The 17,211-nt window shown below is 44.8% G+C and overlaps 1 protein-coding gene across 1 annotated transcript; it reads right to left on the bottom strand.

Annotated features, from left to right (window-relative positions):
- Positions 1-3,327: 3,327 nt before the first annotated feature.
- On the bottom strand, positions 3,328-3,678 carry LOC142437069 (late cornified envelope protein 1E-like). The gene has a single exon (XM_075540365.1). The coding sequence runs from the start codon at positions 3,676-3,678 to the stop codon at positions 3,328-3,330; it is 351 nt and encodes a 116-aa protein (XP_075396480.1).
- Positions 3,679-17,211: the final 13,533 nt, after the last annotated feature.

The raw sequence follows: 17,211 nt of genomic DNA, 5'->3' as shown, positions 1-17,211 counted from the left end.
AGAGGGGCATGTCCCTTGGACCTTGAGACCCTTGCACATTAAACCTCTCTTACTCAGCTTTGACTTCAGAGGATCAAAGAGACATCTTTGACAAGAGAGGAGCAACAACCACAGAACCAAGAGCCAAAGCAGGAGGCAGAGCAGTAAACTCCCAAGTCCAGGGAACAAGTAAAGCTGAGTGTCTTAAGGGAAGAGGCTGACTTGTGGTGTGAATGCCTTAAATGAGGGAGCCAGGTTTGCTGAAAATAGATTTAAAGCTGAGTGCCTTCTAGCTGAGGCTATGGCAGGGTGGCATGCCCTCTGGTAATTTACTGGCACACCTGAAGGAGCTTTATAACAATGCACAAGCACAACAGAGGCTGGGGGGCTATATGTTTGAGAGGCCAAAGCACAGCTGAGAAAACGTTGTCCTATCTGAGCAATTGTATTGTGAGCATTTGTGGCCTATTAAATTCCTTAATGAACCACATACAGCAACTGGAAAAAATTACTTAAAGTTGAACAGAAAATTACTTAAATTTGAGCAAAAGGAAGCTCAAGAAAATAAAACATTATAATGAAATGTGCAAAGACATGGACTTAGAAAACTATACGGGAAAAAATTAAAGCCTTGAATCGAAATGTTGAGGGATTCTACAGGTAAAATATTAAAATTATGCGGAAGCATCAAAAGAAAATGGAAGGACTACACAGAGTCACTCTACCAAAAAGAACTGGTCAACTTTCAACCATTTCAAGAGTTGGCATGTGATCTGTAACCTGTGGTATTGAAGGTAGAAGTTCAAGTTTCTTGGAAGGCATTAGTAAAAGGAAGGCCCCAAGAATTTCCAGAATACCATCTGAAGTACAAAGCTAAAAAACTCACGCAGTGTTGGAAGCATTCACTTGTGTGTGCCAAAGAATTTGAAGATCAGTTTCATGGACAACTGACTGGAAGAAATCCTTAGAAAGAAAGGTAATCCAGTAGAATGAAACAAAATCAAATAATATCAACATCATAGGCAGCAAAACTTTTCTGAAGATAATTCAAAAATAGTTGCAGCAATATGTCAACAGGCAACTGCCAGAAATTCAAAGTGGTTTCAGAAAAGGACATACAGCTAGGGACATCAAGGCTAAGATTGGAGGGCTCTCAGAGTAGAGAATAGCAGAAAGGTGTTTACATGTGTTTTATTGGCTAGGCAAAGGAATTCAGATGTTTGGATCATAACAAACTATGAATAATATTGCAAATAATGTGGATTCCAGAGTACTTATTTGTGCTCATGCAGAAACTGTGCAGAGACCAAATAATAGTTATCTTCACAGAACAAGACAATAGTACAGGTTTTAAAATCAAGAAAGATATATGTCAGGGTTGTAGCCTCTCACTGTACTTCTTATTCAATCTATACATTGAGAAAATAATCTGAGAGATTGGGCTCTATGAAGAAGAACGTGACATCCCGATTGGGGGAAGGCTTGTTAACAACCTGCCATACGAAAACAACAGCACTCCCTTGCTCAAAGACAAGAAGACTCAAGGCATTTACTGATGAATAGAAAAGACAACGGCCTGCAATGTGGGCTACAATTCACTGTAAAACAAGTCTTCATAACTGGAGTGATAGACAACCTCATGATGAAGGGAGAAAACATCAAAGTGGCCGAGGATCATTTTACTTGGCTCTACAATCAACAGTAGTGGAAGCAGTCGTCAATAAATCAAGTGATTTTTGCATCGGACAAACATGCTGCCCAAATTTTAAAGAGTGAAGAGTAAACATGTGACTTTGGAGGACCAAGGCAGACCTAACTCAAGTCATTGTCTCGTAGGCATGTGAAAGCTGGATGACAAACAAGAAGACTGCAGAAGACTTGGTACTGTTGAGTGATGGTGTTGCCATACATGTTGAAATTCCCACGGATTGTCAGAAGAACAAACCTATCTAACTTGGAACAAGTGTAGAGGGCATACTCCTTGGGAGGAATGATGGCCAGGTTTCGTCTCACAGACTTTAGACGTGTTATCAGGAGGGCCCAGTAGAGGGTCAGCAAAAAGGAAGGCCCTCAGTGCGGTAGCTTGCCACGCTCACTACAGCAAGGGGCTCAAGCCTGACAATGGTGGGGACAGTGCCGGCCTGCGCCATGTTTCTTTCTGGTGTCCATCATGTCACTATCGGTGGAAGCCAGCCACCAAGCCTGAGCATCTGCAGGTGTGTCACATAGCAGGTATAAAGGGATGTTGTCCCACTGGTGTTTCACACTCTGTGACCCTCAAGCCACCCTCTATCTGACTGAGCAATGGACCGAGTCCCTGAGACTGGGTAGCCTCATATCTGAGGTCTTATCAAGCCTTATATTGCTTAAATATTTCTTTAGCAGCCAATTCCAGGAGAGGCCAGAGCATGAATCAAGGCAATAGTTAAGCAGACTTGTGCTTTCTGACCAGCAGGTGAGTGGTGATCTGTTGTCCTTAAGCTTGTCCCTAACTAGTTACTGTCAAGTCCATTCTAATTCAGGGAAACCTCAGGAGGATTTCCATGGCAGCTTTTCAGAAGTAGATCAGGGGTCCTAAGTATATGCCAAGCATTTTGAATTTTAATTGAATTAAAAGAATTCTGTTAAATACACCTTTCTCTACCTGCTTGACAGGGTTTCCCAAAGTGGGCAGTGCCATGCTGAAATGATCCAGGGAAGGGGGGCCACAAAATTAGATCTGTACACTTAATCCTGGATCTGGATTAGGGTGACAGTACAAAAGTTGTTCATTGCCAGGCACCACTGAGAAGTTTTGTTTTGTTTTTTTCTCTGAAGAGGGAGTGAGAGACCAATCAAGTTTGGGAACCTATGCTATAATGTCCAAGACTTTTCAGATTCTGTTCAATCATGGCATATAATGCGGTAGACGGGCCAGGATGCCGATCGCTAAGAGTGTTCAGCACTGGGTCCCTAGCCCTTCCAGTCACTGCCTGGAGCAGAAGATAGCGGGTGCAGAGATAACCCCATTGGGAAGCAGACAAGCTCGTTCTTAGATCGTATCTTGGAAATGGTTCTGGCTTTGCCTTTTCTTGGCTTACACTCTTAACCGAAGCATTTCCCAGCATGTTGTTGGAGCTCTGGACTTTAGCGATTTGGAGAAAATTAACAATGGCCAGGATGTCTTGTGAATATGCAATAGGAACTTTATTGAATAAGGTAAAGGAGAACGAGTCTTGGGATCCGGGATGTGCTGGGGACATTAGAACACACAGAACTCGTTGAGAAGATCCTCAGCTCCATGAAAAGGTGAGCGAGCAGCAGGAGGGTAGACATAAGTCTTGGCACTCTTTCATCGGTGACTCTGGATCAGCAGCAGCCCCCAGAGCCGGAGCAGCAGCCGGAGCCCCCTGAGGGCTCGCACTCACCGCACTCGGGGCTCTGGTGCCGGCGGCGGCGGTGGTGGAAGAGATGTGGTCTGTGGTGGCTCAGGCAGCAGCCCCCACCCCCAGAGCTGCAGCAGCCCCCGGAGCTGGGCCCACAACAGCCCCCGGAGCTGGGACCACAGCAGCCCCCAGAGCTGGGCCCACAGCAGGAAGAGGTTTGAGGACACTTGGGGGGACACTTTGGGGGACACTTGGGGGCAGGGCACTTGGGAGGACACTTGGGGGGGCACTTGGGAGGGGGCTGGCACTGCTGCTGGTTCTGCTGGCAGGACATCTTGGTGGAACTTTTCAATCTGAAAGTTAATGGAACTCTTTAAATAAAGCAAGGAAGGATGGTAATCTGATCACTTTTCAAATTCAAGTATATTAAGGGTACCTAGTATCCGCACATCAATGACTGAACTTACACTACAACATCTATCTTTCTCCTGAGTAAAAATATATGTGTTCTGACAACTAGACATGGTAAGAAGTGTCTCATTCTTTTATACAATGAATAGCCAAGATTCTGCAACCTTCAGAAACCTGCATGAAGTGTTCACACATCCTACTGATGTGTCCGTTTGGTTACCAGAAGAATATGCCCCCCACAAAATTAAAGGTCCCTTACTGCTCTGAGACCAAGACAGATTTCTGCCGAACCGATTCACACTGGGTCGTATTTCTGTTTAGTATATCACAGAATCCACTATATGACACTCTTTCCTCAGCCTTCTTCCCCATCCCTCCGTTCCTTGGTCCATTGCTGGTTTTGTTTTTTGACCTCCCTGCTGTCAGCTCTTCCCTGATCCTGCCTTGGTCCATTGCTGGTTTTGTTTTTTGACCTCCCTGCTGTCAGCTCTTCCCTGATCCTGCTAAGAGCTGCAGAGGCTCCCACACTCACCGTCACTCAGGTCACAGGAGCACAGGTGCTGTGTGTCTGAGGAGTCTGTGTAGATGAAGTGGCAGAGCCGGGCTTGCCTTTTATAAGGGCTCTAGAAGCTTGGCTCAGGGAGGGGCAAGAGGTGGCTCTTAATCAGGGCATTCCTGACATTCCCTGGCTTCCTTCTCTCTGCTTCCAAGAAAGCCTTCCTAGTTCCCAGGATGCTCTCTGGGGCTGGTGTCTATAGAGTCTGTCACAGCTGGCTCACAGGATTGGTCTCTGAGGAGTGACCTGGGAATTCCCAAAGAGTTTGTGCCTGGACAAGGGTTGATGAAGCAGAGGTCTCCCCGAGAGCTTCTTTGTAGAAGTGCTTTCTTCCATCCCCTGCCCCCTCCTGTCCTCAGGGGTGATGCTCCACATCCTCCTTGCATAGCCCAGCTGGTTTCTCTGACAGCATGGAGGGGAACCACCTTCCCAGGTGTGCTCCGCCACACAGCTCTCCTGACTGCGGACTTGAGTGACCCTCAGATCCCTGTGGACAGGATTGCCCGATGGATCCAGTTGGTTTCCACGAATTATTATTTTCGTTTTTAGTTGAGAAATCATGTCTTACTTATTAAAAATTTTATTGTGAATGGGTGGTCTACAGGGAAACTTCATTTGTGATTAAACTCCTTCAGTTACAAATAATTTTACTTTAGTATAAGGTATTTTTATAAGGTAGTTCATGTTATGTGTGACATCAATTACTGAACTTATACAACAACATTGATTTTTGTCCTGAATAAAAATATGTGTTCTGACAACTAGACATGGTAAGAAGCGTCTCATTCTTTTATACAATGAATAGCCAATATTCTGCAACCTTCATAAACCTGCATGAAGTGCTCACACACCCTACTGATGTCTCCATTTGATTACCATAAGATTATGCCCTCCAGAAAATTGAAGAACCCATACTGCTCTGAGACCAAGAGAGATTTCTGCCTAGCTAATTCGCACCGGGTCAATTAAAGTAGTTCATTTTATGTGTCAACTTTGCTAGGCTCTGGTGCCCAGCTGTTAGTCAAGACTCATCTAGATGTTACTGTGAAGATTTTGGAGATGTGATTAACATTTTCAATCAGTTGACTTTAAGTGAAAAATAATACTGGCAAATATGGGTGAGCCTTACCTAATCAGTTGAAGCCTTGGACACAAAAAACTGGAAACTTCCTGGAGAGAGGAATATGTCTGAAGACTATAGTTTGGTTATCCTATTGAAGTTTCCAGTCTGCTAGCTGTTTTACAGATTTGGACTGACCACACTCATAGTTATGTGAGCAAAGTCCTTACGTTAAAATTCTCTTCAGAGAGAACAAGAGCGAGAGATCTAGTAGCATTGTTTCTTTTGAGTTTTCTAATGAATCAATACCGTCTTCTGGTTAAGACAATAAAACTCTTCTTGATATGATTGAATTGCTGAATTATAGGATATGTGGATGAAGTGCCAATAAAACTGTAAGACAAAATTTTAAAAAAATCAATACTCTCCCTACTGTCCATCAGGAAATCACAGCTCAAATAGTAGCTCTGTCATTAATGAGCAGGGAGACCTCAGGACCTTTGCGTAGACGATGTAAGCCTCAACTGCAAAATGAGGAGGCTACTTCCTTCCTTTCTGAGAGTTGACACCAGAGAAACCACAGAGATGACTCGAACATCCATTTTCAAAGACTGTCGGCTAGATTATGATATTTTTTCCTAATCAGTGTGTAAGGTAGGAATATTCCATTTTTGCCCTCACAAAGTTTACCTCAAAATATTATTAAACCAGGAAAATTTCCCCTCAGAAAGGACATTACACCTTTGGAGCTATAAGAAATCAAATCATTTCTAGCCCAAGTGCTGATTAGAATGAAATAGTTTGCTTAATCTTATTATTTAATGAAAGAGGAATCAGATTTGGATTAGACTAGTTTGTCTATTGATTTATACATTTTAGTAATTCATTAAATATTTACTATGTCCCCATAATGTTCCATGCACGAATGGGAATATATCTTGGTAAAAGAGAGACATCCTCTTCTTTTACATACCCTTAGTCTGTGGGTGAGAATATGTGATCTTCATATTTACATCTACGATATGGCCCATCTTTAGTTTGTTCATCATCTAGTCTCATTTATAGCCCCCTACTCTGAAGATTTTCAGATCAAATGTAAAAAGAAATGTGGTTCATGAACATATGAACATACCCAGTTGGTGCTGAGGACTCTTGCTCAGGCTGGTGCCTGTCAGATGAGAAATCTTCGGGGAGGCTGTACCCTCAACGGACCACTCACTAGAGGGTCTCTGATAGCAGCAAAGCAGATCTCCCGGTGATTGGATCGGCTTCTGACAACCTCTCCCCTATCTGATAATTCTTGATTGCCGGGATATTGAAAGTGCCACAAATCCCCCATTCATAGAGTCTGCTCCCCTAGTCAGCTTCTGAAACCAACTGGACAGACCTCCCGGGGGTCAGTTAGGGTCTATGTGGTCCCTTTTACCGCTGGCACTGAGAGCTGCGATCTCAAGGTGCTGTGTGCACCCCCTGGGAATTCCCAAAGGAAATAAGACAGAGAACAGAGATGCAAGAATTTCTGAAGGAATAATGACAGAAATGTTTTCAATCTAATGAAAGACATAAAGAAGCTCAAATCACCCCAAGTAGGATAAACCCAGAGATGGACACCAAGAAACACGATAGTTAAACAAATAAGCATAAAGGCTGGTATTGATATTAATGTTTGATCATTGAAAACATTGTATCCTTGTTTTGTAACAACAAATACACATCCAGTAGAGAAAATGAACCTTGATTCTTGCTACTGTATGCATGGAACTTGAAAATTGTATGCCAAGCAAAGCAAGTCCAAAAAGAGGTTAAATATTGCATTAATTCACTTATAAAATAAAGAGAGGAAAAAGCAAACATATTGATACCAACATTACTAGTGGATACCATTGGCAGGTGGTCGTAGGGGAAAGGATCAATGGGGGGGGGGGTGGATGGAAAAGTTACGTTGGTTAAGGGTAAGACTGCACAACTGATTCGTGTAACTACAGTCAATAAGTTGTGAACCCTTAAGGAGCTGAATTGGCAAAAAGATTTTGCAAGATATATTTACGACAGTGACCCCCAAAATAGCTGCTGAGACTGTATATGTACAACCAAACGCCTCATGGGATTTGGTTTGGAGGTTCGGGTCTTTGCTTTATGGGACTTCAGAGTGAATGGGCATAATGATGTGCTTGGTGTTTCTGTTCTAACTTCTAGTTCATTACCTAATATCCAGGGTCTTAACAGTTTGCAAGTGACCATTCAAAGCACAACAACTAAACTCGATTCTCCTGGAGTAGCGGGGGCAGGAAGCAGCGCTGGGGGTGGCTAGGGAATGTGGAAGAATTACTTCCATGATTACTGCCTCCTCAGCCCCGAGACCAAAAGAACTGGATGGTGTCCCGCTGCCATGACTGAATACTTTGATCATAGATTTTATAAGACACTGATGATCAAAAGATGAAAAAGTGAAACAGAATTTCAAATTATTGTGGGCTTTCAGAAAGTATGGAGGGTAGATCAACCCCTGGAACCTTTTCCCTGAGGTAATCCTTAAACTTTAAACCCAATAATGGTCTAAAATTTTTTAAAGCTAAACAATACTTTACATGGTAATAAAATGTCTCACTTGAGCATTTATGCTATTTTAAGAAGGAGCTGTATGGGAGGAACATGGACTGCAGCAACTGACAAGAGGAGGCAGAAACCTTAGGGAGCGATGAGTGCATGTTAACCCATGAAAGGAGTGTGGGAACGGTTGCACCCCGCTTCCAGCGTCTGTCCACTGTCACTAGCTGGCATACATAGAAACTGTTGAGTCGGTGTGTGTTTTACCATGCATCTTCTGAACAACAGAAACAAATCGAATGTAGGGGGGAAGCAAAGAATGATTGAATGTCTGGATGTTGAGTACACGTGCTGCCCCATCACTTAGAGTTTTAGAGGTGAGCACGTGTGTTGTGATGTCAGGCACTCGTGGTCCAGTGGACAGTGTAAAAATGACTGTGAAAGCCCGTGGGCACAACAAGGATGAGTTTAGCCTCTGGGCATGCCTGCATCACTATTTCCCAATGGAATTCTTAGGGCATTGGTTCACTCAACATGCGCCTCGGTGATGTCATTCTAAGTTTCCTCATTCTCATGGACAGAGATCATGGTAAGCATGAAGGAGAGAATGAAAAAGATGGGCCTTTCTCATGGTGGGGTCTGTGTGTAGATGCATGTTTTCACGGCCATGAACCAGCTCAGAAATGCAGAGGAGGGCTTACATAGTCAGCTGTGACGCTCTAAAGCGCTCCATCCCCAGGAAGCCAGGATACAGAGGTAGAAAGTGCTGTGCGCTTTTTGTGTTCCCAAGAAGCGCTGATGGTGCAGTGGCCAAGTGTTGGGCCGTTCATGGGAGAAGGATCTGGCTGTCTGCCTGCATCATGGAACCTTAAGGAGCAGCTCTACTCTGGCCCACCGGGACTCCCAGACTTGCAATGGAACCCATGTCAACTGGTTTGGTTTGGGGTTTATGACCCCACAAAAACAGCCAGTGTTAGGAATCAACTCATGACCTTTCACACTAATATTTAAGAATTCTATGTATCCTCGAATCTGTACCAATAGTCACCATATCCCCATCATGTGATGTCACATCACATCACCGGAGCATGAGTACTCTGAGGTGTGCTTTACCTGGGGAGTCTAGCAATAACCCAGGAAATGTTGACTTGATGAAAGAATCGACTAATTAAATGCTACTAGATAATTACCAGAAGTTATTTGAGATACTTCCCCTGAAGCAACTTTTCTTTACCTAGAAAGTCGCTAACCTGAAAATTGATTCTGTCAAATGTCTCCTAAAGATTCACAAATCCTTGCAGTGGCTTTAAGTGAATTGTGCCACAAAGTACCTTCAAAACGTCCTTCCTCTTTGTGGTAGCACTAGGCTCTAGCTGATGCTACTACTTCATCTAGCTCTATCTTCCACAGCAACGGGGCTGCTTTATTGTATCTTCCAGTAAAGGCTGTCTCTCAGTTCATCCCAGCCTCTCCTCTCCACTGAAAATAGATAACCCAAGTCTTGAGTCGCCAGCACATAAATCAGGCCTAGAGGTGAGGGTGTGACCATGTTTCCTAAGAAAGGATGAATACATACTATTCTGAGTGCCTAGAGCTATTTTTCCATTCTTTCTCCAAAACTCTCTGGGCAGGCCAACCCTGTCCTACCAGGTCACTGTGGGTCAACATCAACTCAAGGGCTGATGGACAAAGAAGATAAGGGATTGAGAGAAATAGAATGTTCTACGAAGGGAAGCAATCCCTTGGAATACTCATTCTTGGGGCCAGAAGATAAGGGAATAATTGCCCTGAGTCTAGCTTGTTAATAACCTGCCATACGCTGCTTGAATTTGATATAATATAAATAGTAAACCAAGCCAAGCCGACTGCCATCAAGCCAATTCAGACTCATACCAACCCTATCAAATGGCATATTACATTGGGAAAATCTGCTGCACACAGCTTCTTTAAAGAATTTAAGAACAAACATATCACTCTGAGGACTAAGATGCCCGTGATTCACGTCATACGATTTTCAACTGCCTCATATGCATGCACGTGAGAGCTGGCCAATAAATAAGGAAAAGTGGAGAATAATGGATGCATTTTGGTAATGGTGCTGATGAAGCCTATTAAAAGTACCATGACTGCAAGACCAAACAAATATTCCTGAAAAAAGTACAGCAAGAACGTTCCTCAGAAGAGAAGATGGTGTCTTATGTACTTCAGCCAGATTATCAGGAAAGACCAGTCCCTGGGAAAGAACATCAGGCAGCAATGGGCTCAAACATAACAACAGTGCGAACGGGACAGGACCAGGCCTGGTTTCATTCTGCTGTGCATAGCCGCCCGGTGAGTCAGAAACTATAGCAACATAACCAGTATAGGCCTTCAACTGCAGAGTACTAGTTGAGAGTACTTCAGGTTGAATCCTGAGAAACACATCTTTGCTATGAAGCCATAGCTGAGTTCCTTAACCTGCGCCTCAATGTTTGGGCGGGCAAGTGCGGCTGTTTCAGTTCACGAAGGCTGCTACAGCAGAAAGTCCACAAGTGGAGGTCCTTAACAGATGCGTATTTATTCTCTCACAGCAGAGGAACCCCAAAGCCTGAATTCAAGGCACCAGATGGAGAAGGGCTTCTGGCTCCATTATCTCTGGAGAAAGATCCTTGTCTCCCTTCAACATCCATTCCTTGGAGATGTGCAAATGTCTGAGAAACCATCTCACCCTGGGGCTATCAGCTTCTCAGGACTGAAACCTTGTGACCAAAGGACACTCTCTGCTCTATGTTCTTATTTCTCCTGTTCGTGACAATGGTAGATTCTTCTTTCTCTTTCCTCTCTCTCCTTTCATCTCTTGTTAAAATAAAAGTGAGGCAGGCCACACTGGAAAGGACACTTCCCCTACACTGGATCAGGGCTCTGAAGTTAGTAAAGGAGTCGCCTGCCAACCTAATCCCCACATCACATCGCATTTGGGGGATGATTACATCATCAGTAAGCTGAACATCACGGCCCAGCCAAATGAATAGATGTGTTTGAGGGTCGTAGTGGGGGACACACCAATTCAATCTATGTCCAAACCAAACCAAACTCACTGCTATTGAGTTGAAGCCAACTCATAGTAACCCTCTAAGACAGTGGTTCTCAACCTTCCTAATGTCATGACCCTTTAATCCAGTTTCTCATGTTGTGGTGACCCCCCAACCATAAAATTATTTTTGTTGCTACTTCATAATTGTAATGTTGCTATGTTGTTATGAATCAGGCGACCCCTGTGAAAGGGTTGTTCTACCCCCCAAAGGGGCCGTGACCCACAGCTTGAGAACCACTGCTCTAGGACAAGCTGGAATGTACTCCCTGGGTTTCTGGAAGTTGTAACACTTTACAGGAATAGAAAGCCCCATCTTTTACCCCAATCCATGGCAGTGACTACAAATCAAAATGATCTAATATGATTATTGTATAAATTAAGGACTCATACATTAAACACTCAGAAAAATGCAAGCCACCTAATAAGTACAAATGCTAGAATTTGTAAACAATATCGTGATAAGTGAGGTAAACATTGACATGACCATCTATTGCACTGTACTTGGCAGTGGGCTGCACACCGAGTTGCTAATCATAGGTCAGTGGCTTGAATTCACCAGCAGCTCCAGGGACGAGGCTTTTCCACTCTCTTCCAGAGTTAATGGCTGGGAAGCGGAAAGGGGCAGCTCTCCCCTAGCCTATGGGATCACTGTGAGTCAGGGTTGACTTGATGGCAGTGAGTTTGTTTCCTCCCTCACTTCACTTGGATCCATAATCAACACGCATGGACAACGGTTAAGAAATCAAATGACTTATCACTCTGGAAAGATCTGCTACAAAAGGTCGCATTAAAAGATATGACAAAATAACAATCTGTGGATTATCAAGGGCTCATGAGGGAGGGGGGGAGCGGGGAGGGAAGGGAAAAAAAAAAGAGGACCTGATGCAGAGGGCTTAAGTGGAGAGCAAATGCTTTGAGAGTGATTAGGGCAAAGAATGTACGGATGTGCTTTATACAATTGATGTATGTATATGTATGGATTGTGATAAGAGTTGTATGAGCCCCTAATAAAATTATTTTTTTTAAAAAGAAATGTGAAAGAAGTCTTGATGCATTTGAATTGTGGTGGTGGTGAAGAATACTGAGTACACTTATGGACTTGCAGAAGAATGAACAAATTTATCTTGGAAGAAATATAGTCAGAATTTCCTTTAGAACAAAAGATATCAAGGCTTCGTCTCATGAACTTTGGACATGTTATCAGGAGGGACCCCGCTCTGGAGAAAGGCATTGTGCTTGGTAATATGGAAGGTAAGAGAAAAAGGAATGGTGTCGATGAGACGGATACAAATACTGTACCAACGGGCTCAGATACAACAATTGTGAAGATGGCACAAGAATGGGCAGTGTCTCGTTATGTTGCATATGGGGTTACCGTATGATCAACTTGACAGCGCTTAACCATAGTAACAACACATAGCTCTGCATCCGCTTTGAGGTAAGAAGCTAGGCAGAAGTAACCCTAAGGCATGCGTACACAAGCCAAGTCTCATGCCGCTCTTCCGGCAGCTGTCGTCCTGGAGACTCCCAGCCCACCTGCCTCATCAACTCTTCCGCCCAGACTTCCCCCTGCACACTTGGTAGCAGCTGATAGTAAACACACACACACGGGAAGCACATCTTTCTAGATTTCAACAGTTCTGCTGTAGGCCCTGTTTCCCTCCCCGCTCCTGGAGCCCATTGCTTCTCTGCCCTGATATCTTTGGGTGCCCGGGCCCTGAAGCCAATGACTGAAGGAGAGACGCCCCATTCTTCCTTAGAGTGTTATTCATCTTTTTAATTTTCTGAGTTTGACATTCATGCTTTTTCTTTTTTAATGATTTTTCTAATAAATATTTGGTCACTCACCACTCATCTGGCCAGCATATGGACAGGGGCCCAGGGCAGCATAATAGAAGCAAATCATTGGCCCAGACCAGACTCAAATTCCCCTCCCTGTGGTTCTCAGGCCATTCTGTACCACACTGAGTGAGGGCCTAAGTCCGGTGCGTTCCAGGCAGGCTCATACGCAAGTGCTCCTTTAAAAAATAAAGTACAATGTCATATATATCCACATCTATCTATCTATCTATATCTACCTATCTATCTATCTCTATTTATCTATTATCTATCTACTTTTATGGTGAGAGCTCTAACATCAGCTGAACACAAGGTTAGTGGTGAAAGGGAACAACCACTGAGGAGACAGGCTATGCATGTAATGTAAGTCCAAAGCACGTACAGACAGAGGGAGTCCAGCTGTTCCAGCTCACCAGCTGGGAGCAGTTTTCCGCTCATCAATCATTTGGTTGCTGCCCTTGCCTCTGAGCCCTTGGGAAACAATGACAAGGTCATTCGCAGTTTGACTCAATCAACCATGTCCTGGGGAAGCGATGAGGCTGTCTTGGACCAGAGGAGCAGTTCTACTGTGTTGCAGAGAGTCATGATGTGTCAGAATCGACTCAATGGCAGTGGGGTAATTCAGGGTCCTTGCAACTCCCAGAGGGTGCTTCTGGACCCTGGACTTTTGAGAGCAGTGGAATTGGCAAAAAGAAGAATGACTGAGACGTTCTGTAGATGGAAATCAAAGCTTTATTTTAACATGACATCGAAGAGGACATGAGAATTTAGATGCAGGCTGAGCACTGAGCTGTCCCACCAAACACCCATCTTCCCCAAGATCTCTGTAAGTCGACTTGATAGGGAATTCCATGACAGGGAGGGGAAAGAGGGAAACATCAGCTTTGGGACCTTCGATTCCTCCAGTAGCTACTCTGTGGCCTCCCATCAGCAGCAGCCCCCAGAGTGGGCGCTGCTGTCCCCAGACTTGGCGTGACCCTCTCCAGAGCTGGCACTGCTGTCCCCAGACTTGGCACTGCAGCAGGAAGTAACCTGATGACATTTGGGGGGACACTCTGGGGTGCATTTGGGGGCAGGACACTTGGAAGAGCACTCAGAGGTGCACTTGGAGGAGGGCTGGCACTGATGCTGGTTCTGCGGGCAGGACATCTTGGCAGGACCTTCAATCTGAAAATTAATAATGAAACTCTTTAGATAAATAAAGTAAACATGACAATATGATCTCTTTTCCATGTAAACCAAGGTGATTATTAAGGATATCTAACATCTAAATTAAAAAGCCAAACACTGCCACCGAGTCGGTTATGGGAGTCAAATGCCCTGTCTTTCTCCCATGGAGCACCTGGTGATTTTGAACTGATGACCTTGCAGTTCACAGCCCAACGAGACGACCACTATGCCACCAGCGCCCCTATCTAACATATGCACATCAGTAAGTAAATGAAAATATTTAACTTACTATCTTCGATTCCAACTCATAGAGACCCTGTAGGACAGGGTAAAGCTGGCTCTGTGGGTTCTAAGCTGATAGCGCTTTGCAGAGAACTACATCTTTCTTCCACAAAACGATTGGTGGTTTTGAACGACTGCCCTTGCAGCTAGCAACCCGATGCATAATCAATATGCTATCAGGGATCCTTATTGTGCAGGGTAGAACTACCCCTGGGATAGCCTGGGTCCGCTTCCTAAGTAAGAGTATGTGATCTGAACAATCAGATACAGTATGGAGTGTCTTATTCTTTTAAACAATCAGTAGTATTTTTTAACCTTCATAAGTCTGCACCAAGTGTTCACACCCCTACCGCACATCCTATTAACATAAGAATATTCCCAGGACAAACATGAGGTGCTCATATTTTTCCAAGGCCAACTCAGATTTCTACAGACTTGGTTCAGACTGCGTCTTAGTTCTGTCTAGCAGATCATCACGGAATCAAAGACATGACCCTCTTCTGTCTGCCTTCTGCAGACCTGCCCCAGCAGTCCCCAGAGCTGCTGTGGCAGAAGAGGCTGGAGGCGACATGGGCTGAGCACTGAGGAGGATATTTTGGGAGGAACATGAGGGTCCCATTGGGAGTGGGCTCACATTGCTTCTGCTTTTGCTGGCAGGCTATATTTATTAGCAGCAGTTCAATCAACCTAGTAGATAATGAATCTTCATTAGCTATTTAAAACTAAAGGTCACAATCGCACCTCTCTTGAAAATTAATATGCAAATGTGGAAGACGAAAAATATTCAGGCTATCTAAGTAACCCAAAAGAAACTTGAATGTTGCCTCCAAATAAAAGTATGCTGATTATGAATTCAATGCAACGCGTGCCTCTTTGTTTGCCTTTTAGGGAGAACCTGGGATTTCCCATGCCTACCAGCCAACACGGGGACTTCCCAACTTCCTGAAGGTCCCATTCTCTTCACCCAAGTAGCAGTGACCAACCAGACGTCCTGACACACGTTAAATTGTGCTCTGGTAGCTAACAACCAACATTCCCCAAAAAGCAAAAGAAGACAAACGAACATCTTCATGTGGAGCATCGGTTCGTTTACGCCATGCGAAGGTGCCCACCCTGCTGTTTCCAAGCTGCCAGGTGGAGTTGAGGGGTGGGGGGGAGAGGTACTCAGTGAGCAGCACCAGGCTCATAGGTAGCAGCTCCAGCTTATCCATCCCTGCACTCCCCTCCCAATCCAGAGTGAGATTCGCAGAGAACAGGAGGCCAAGTCTTACTCCTGCTCACTGTGGCTCAAGCTTAAGACACACACCACTTTCCTCAGTCTCTCTCCTCCCTCCCTCGGCCAGCCCTGTGCCGCCAGCTGCTGTCTCTTCAGGGCCCTGTGCAGAGCCCGTGGGGCGCCCACGCGCACACTCACCTGGCTCTGGTGGCAGACAGGACAGGAGGAGGGATGCTTCCCAGTGACTGGAGTCTGAGCAGCTAAGGTCCTGGAGCCAGGAGGGGCTTTTAAAAGGGGTGGGTGGGTCCTCCAGGGGCTCTTACTCAGTCAAGCCACAGCTGAGTCATCTTGTAGATTCCTCTGTCTCCTTTCCTGTCCCTTCCCCCACTCCCCCACCCCCCACCCAGGAGACTCTGGATGCTCCCAGCAAGCCTCCTGGAAATGGAATCTGAAAAGCCTGGGCCCCAGGTCAATCCCTATGATTGGTCAAGGCTGCAGGCTGGACACCTCTTTTTGCATGTCCTCTGAGAAGACCTCAGTCCTGAGCCAGAATTTCTCCTGTTTTTTGGTGTGTGTGTGTGTGTGTGTGTGTGTGTGTGTGTGTGTGAATGTTCTAATCTGGTTCCCTCTGTCTGGACAGGAGCAGGAGGGCAAGGGCTAAACACTCCCCCCCCACCCCCCCTCCCACACACACAAGATCAAAAACAAAGCAGAACAGACAGTACCAGATAAGATAACTGGGGAGACCAGATGCTCCAGTTTCCAAGAAAGCCACAAGGGGTCCACTGCCATACATTCCTCACCACCCCCTTGAAACTACTCCCCCACCCCCTACTGAGCAGGACTTCCCTGACCTGGTGGCCTAGGTGACAGAACCTCATTGGAGAGCTTTCCCCCAATACAGCTATTTCTGTTTCTGCTCTCCTTTGTCTTGTCAGTTATGTCCTCCTGCCTCAGTTTACCATCTACTTTGTCTGTCTCCTCGTGCCTCAGTGTTACTTTATACCCTCCTATCCAGAAAATTTCTCTTTTAGGCCCAAGTACATGTAAGTCCAGTCCCGCAGGAAGCTTTGATCTTTCTGCAGTAGCAGTTGTCTCCTTAGAACCCCATCCACCTCTCAGCCCTGGGAGTCCAGGCTTGCTCCCACACTCCCTGCAGGTGGGTTAAATCTGAGCTCATCAAGTTCTCCCGGGCAGGGAGAGTGTTTGAGGACAAATAATTTCCTTTAAAATCTAAACACATTAATCCAAGGAATTCGTTATGCTGGGCCTGATGCTAAAGTCAGAAAATTTGCAACTGGTTGGTTGGATAATATTTGAAAATTGCTCCGATACTGTGATTAGCAGTTGTCATGTGTAAAAAGAGCACCTCCATCACTGTTTGGAATATTAAATGAAAAGTGAGAAAAAGTTTAACACCATACTCTGTGGCTAAAACAAGCTTAATAAATATGTAGCTAAGAGAACGATGTAAAGTTCTGAGTTGCGTTCTTACCTGGCCGTGAAGTAGGACTGATTGTCCTACCCTCAGAGAATTTAACTCAGTAAAATGCCTAGACGATGGGAAAACATCCTCATTCAAAAAACTCAAAACTCACTGCCATCAAGACAGATCCAATTCATATGATCCAATAGCACGGGATGGAATTGCCCCTGTGAGATTCCAAGCTTGCAAATCTTTTTTTTTTTAAGCTTGTAAATCTTTATGGGAGC

This window comes from Tenrec ecaudatus, chromosome 1 (genome assembly GCF_050624435.1).
Source record: "Tenrec ecaudatus isolate mTenEca1 chromosome 1, mTenEca1.hap1, whole genome shotgun sequence".
Lineage (NCBI taxonomy): Eukaryota > Metazoa > Chordata > Mammalia > Afrosoricida > Tenrecidae > Tenrec > Tenrec ecaudatus.
The sequence above is the reverse complement of the archived record's forward strand: the minus strand, read 5'-3'. Positions and strand labels throughout refer to the sequence as shown.

Coding starts and splice junctions, on each gene's coding strand:
- LOC142437069 (XM_075540365.1), bottom strand. CDS start 3,678: ATGTCCTGCCAGCAGAACCAGCAGCAGTGCCAGCCCCCTCCCAAGTGC.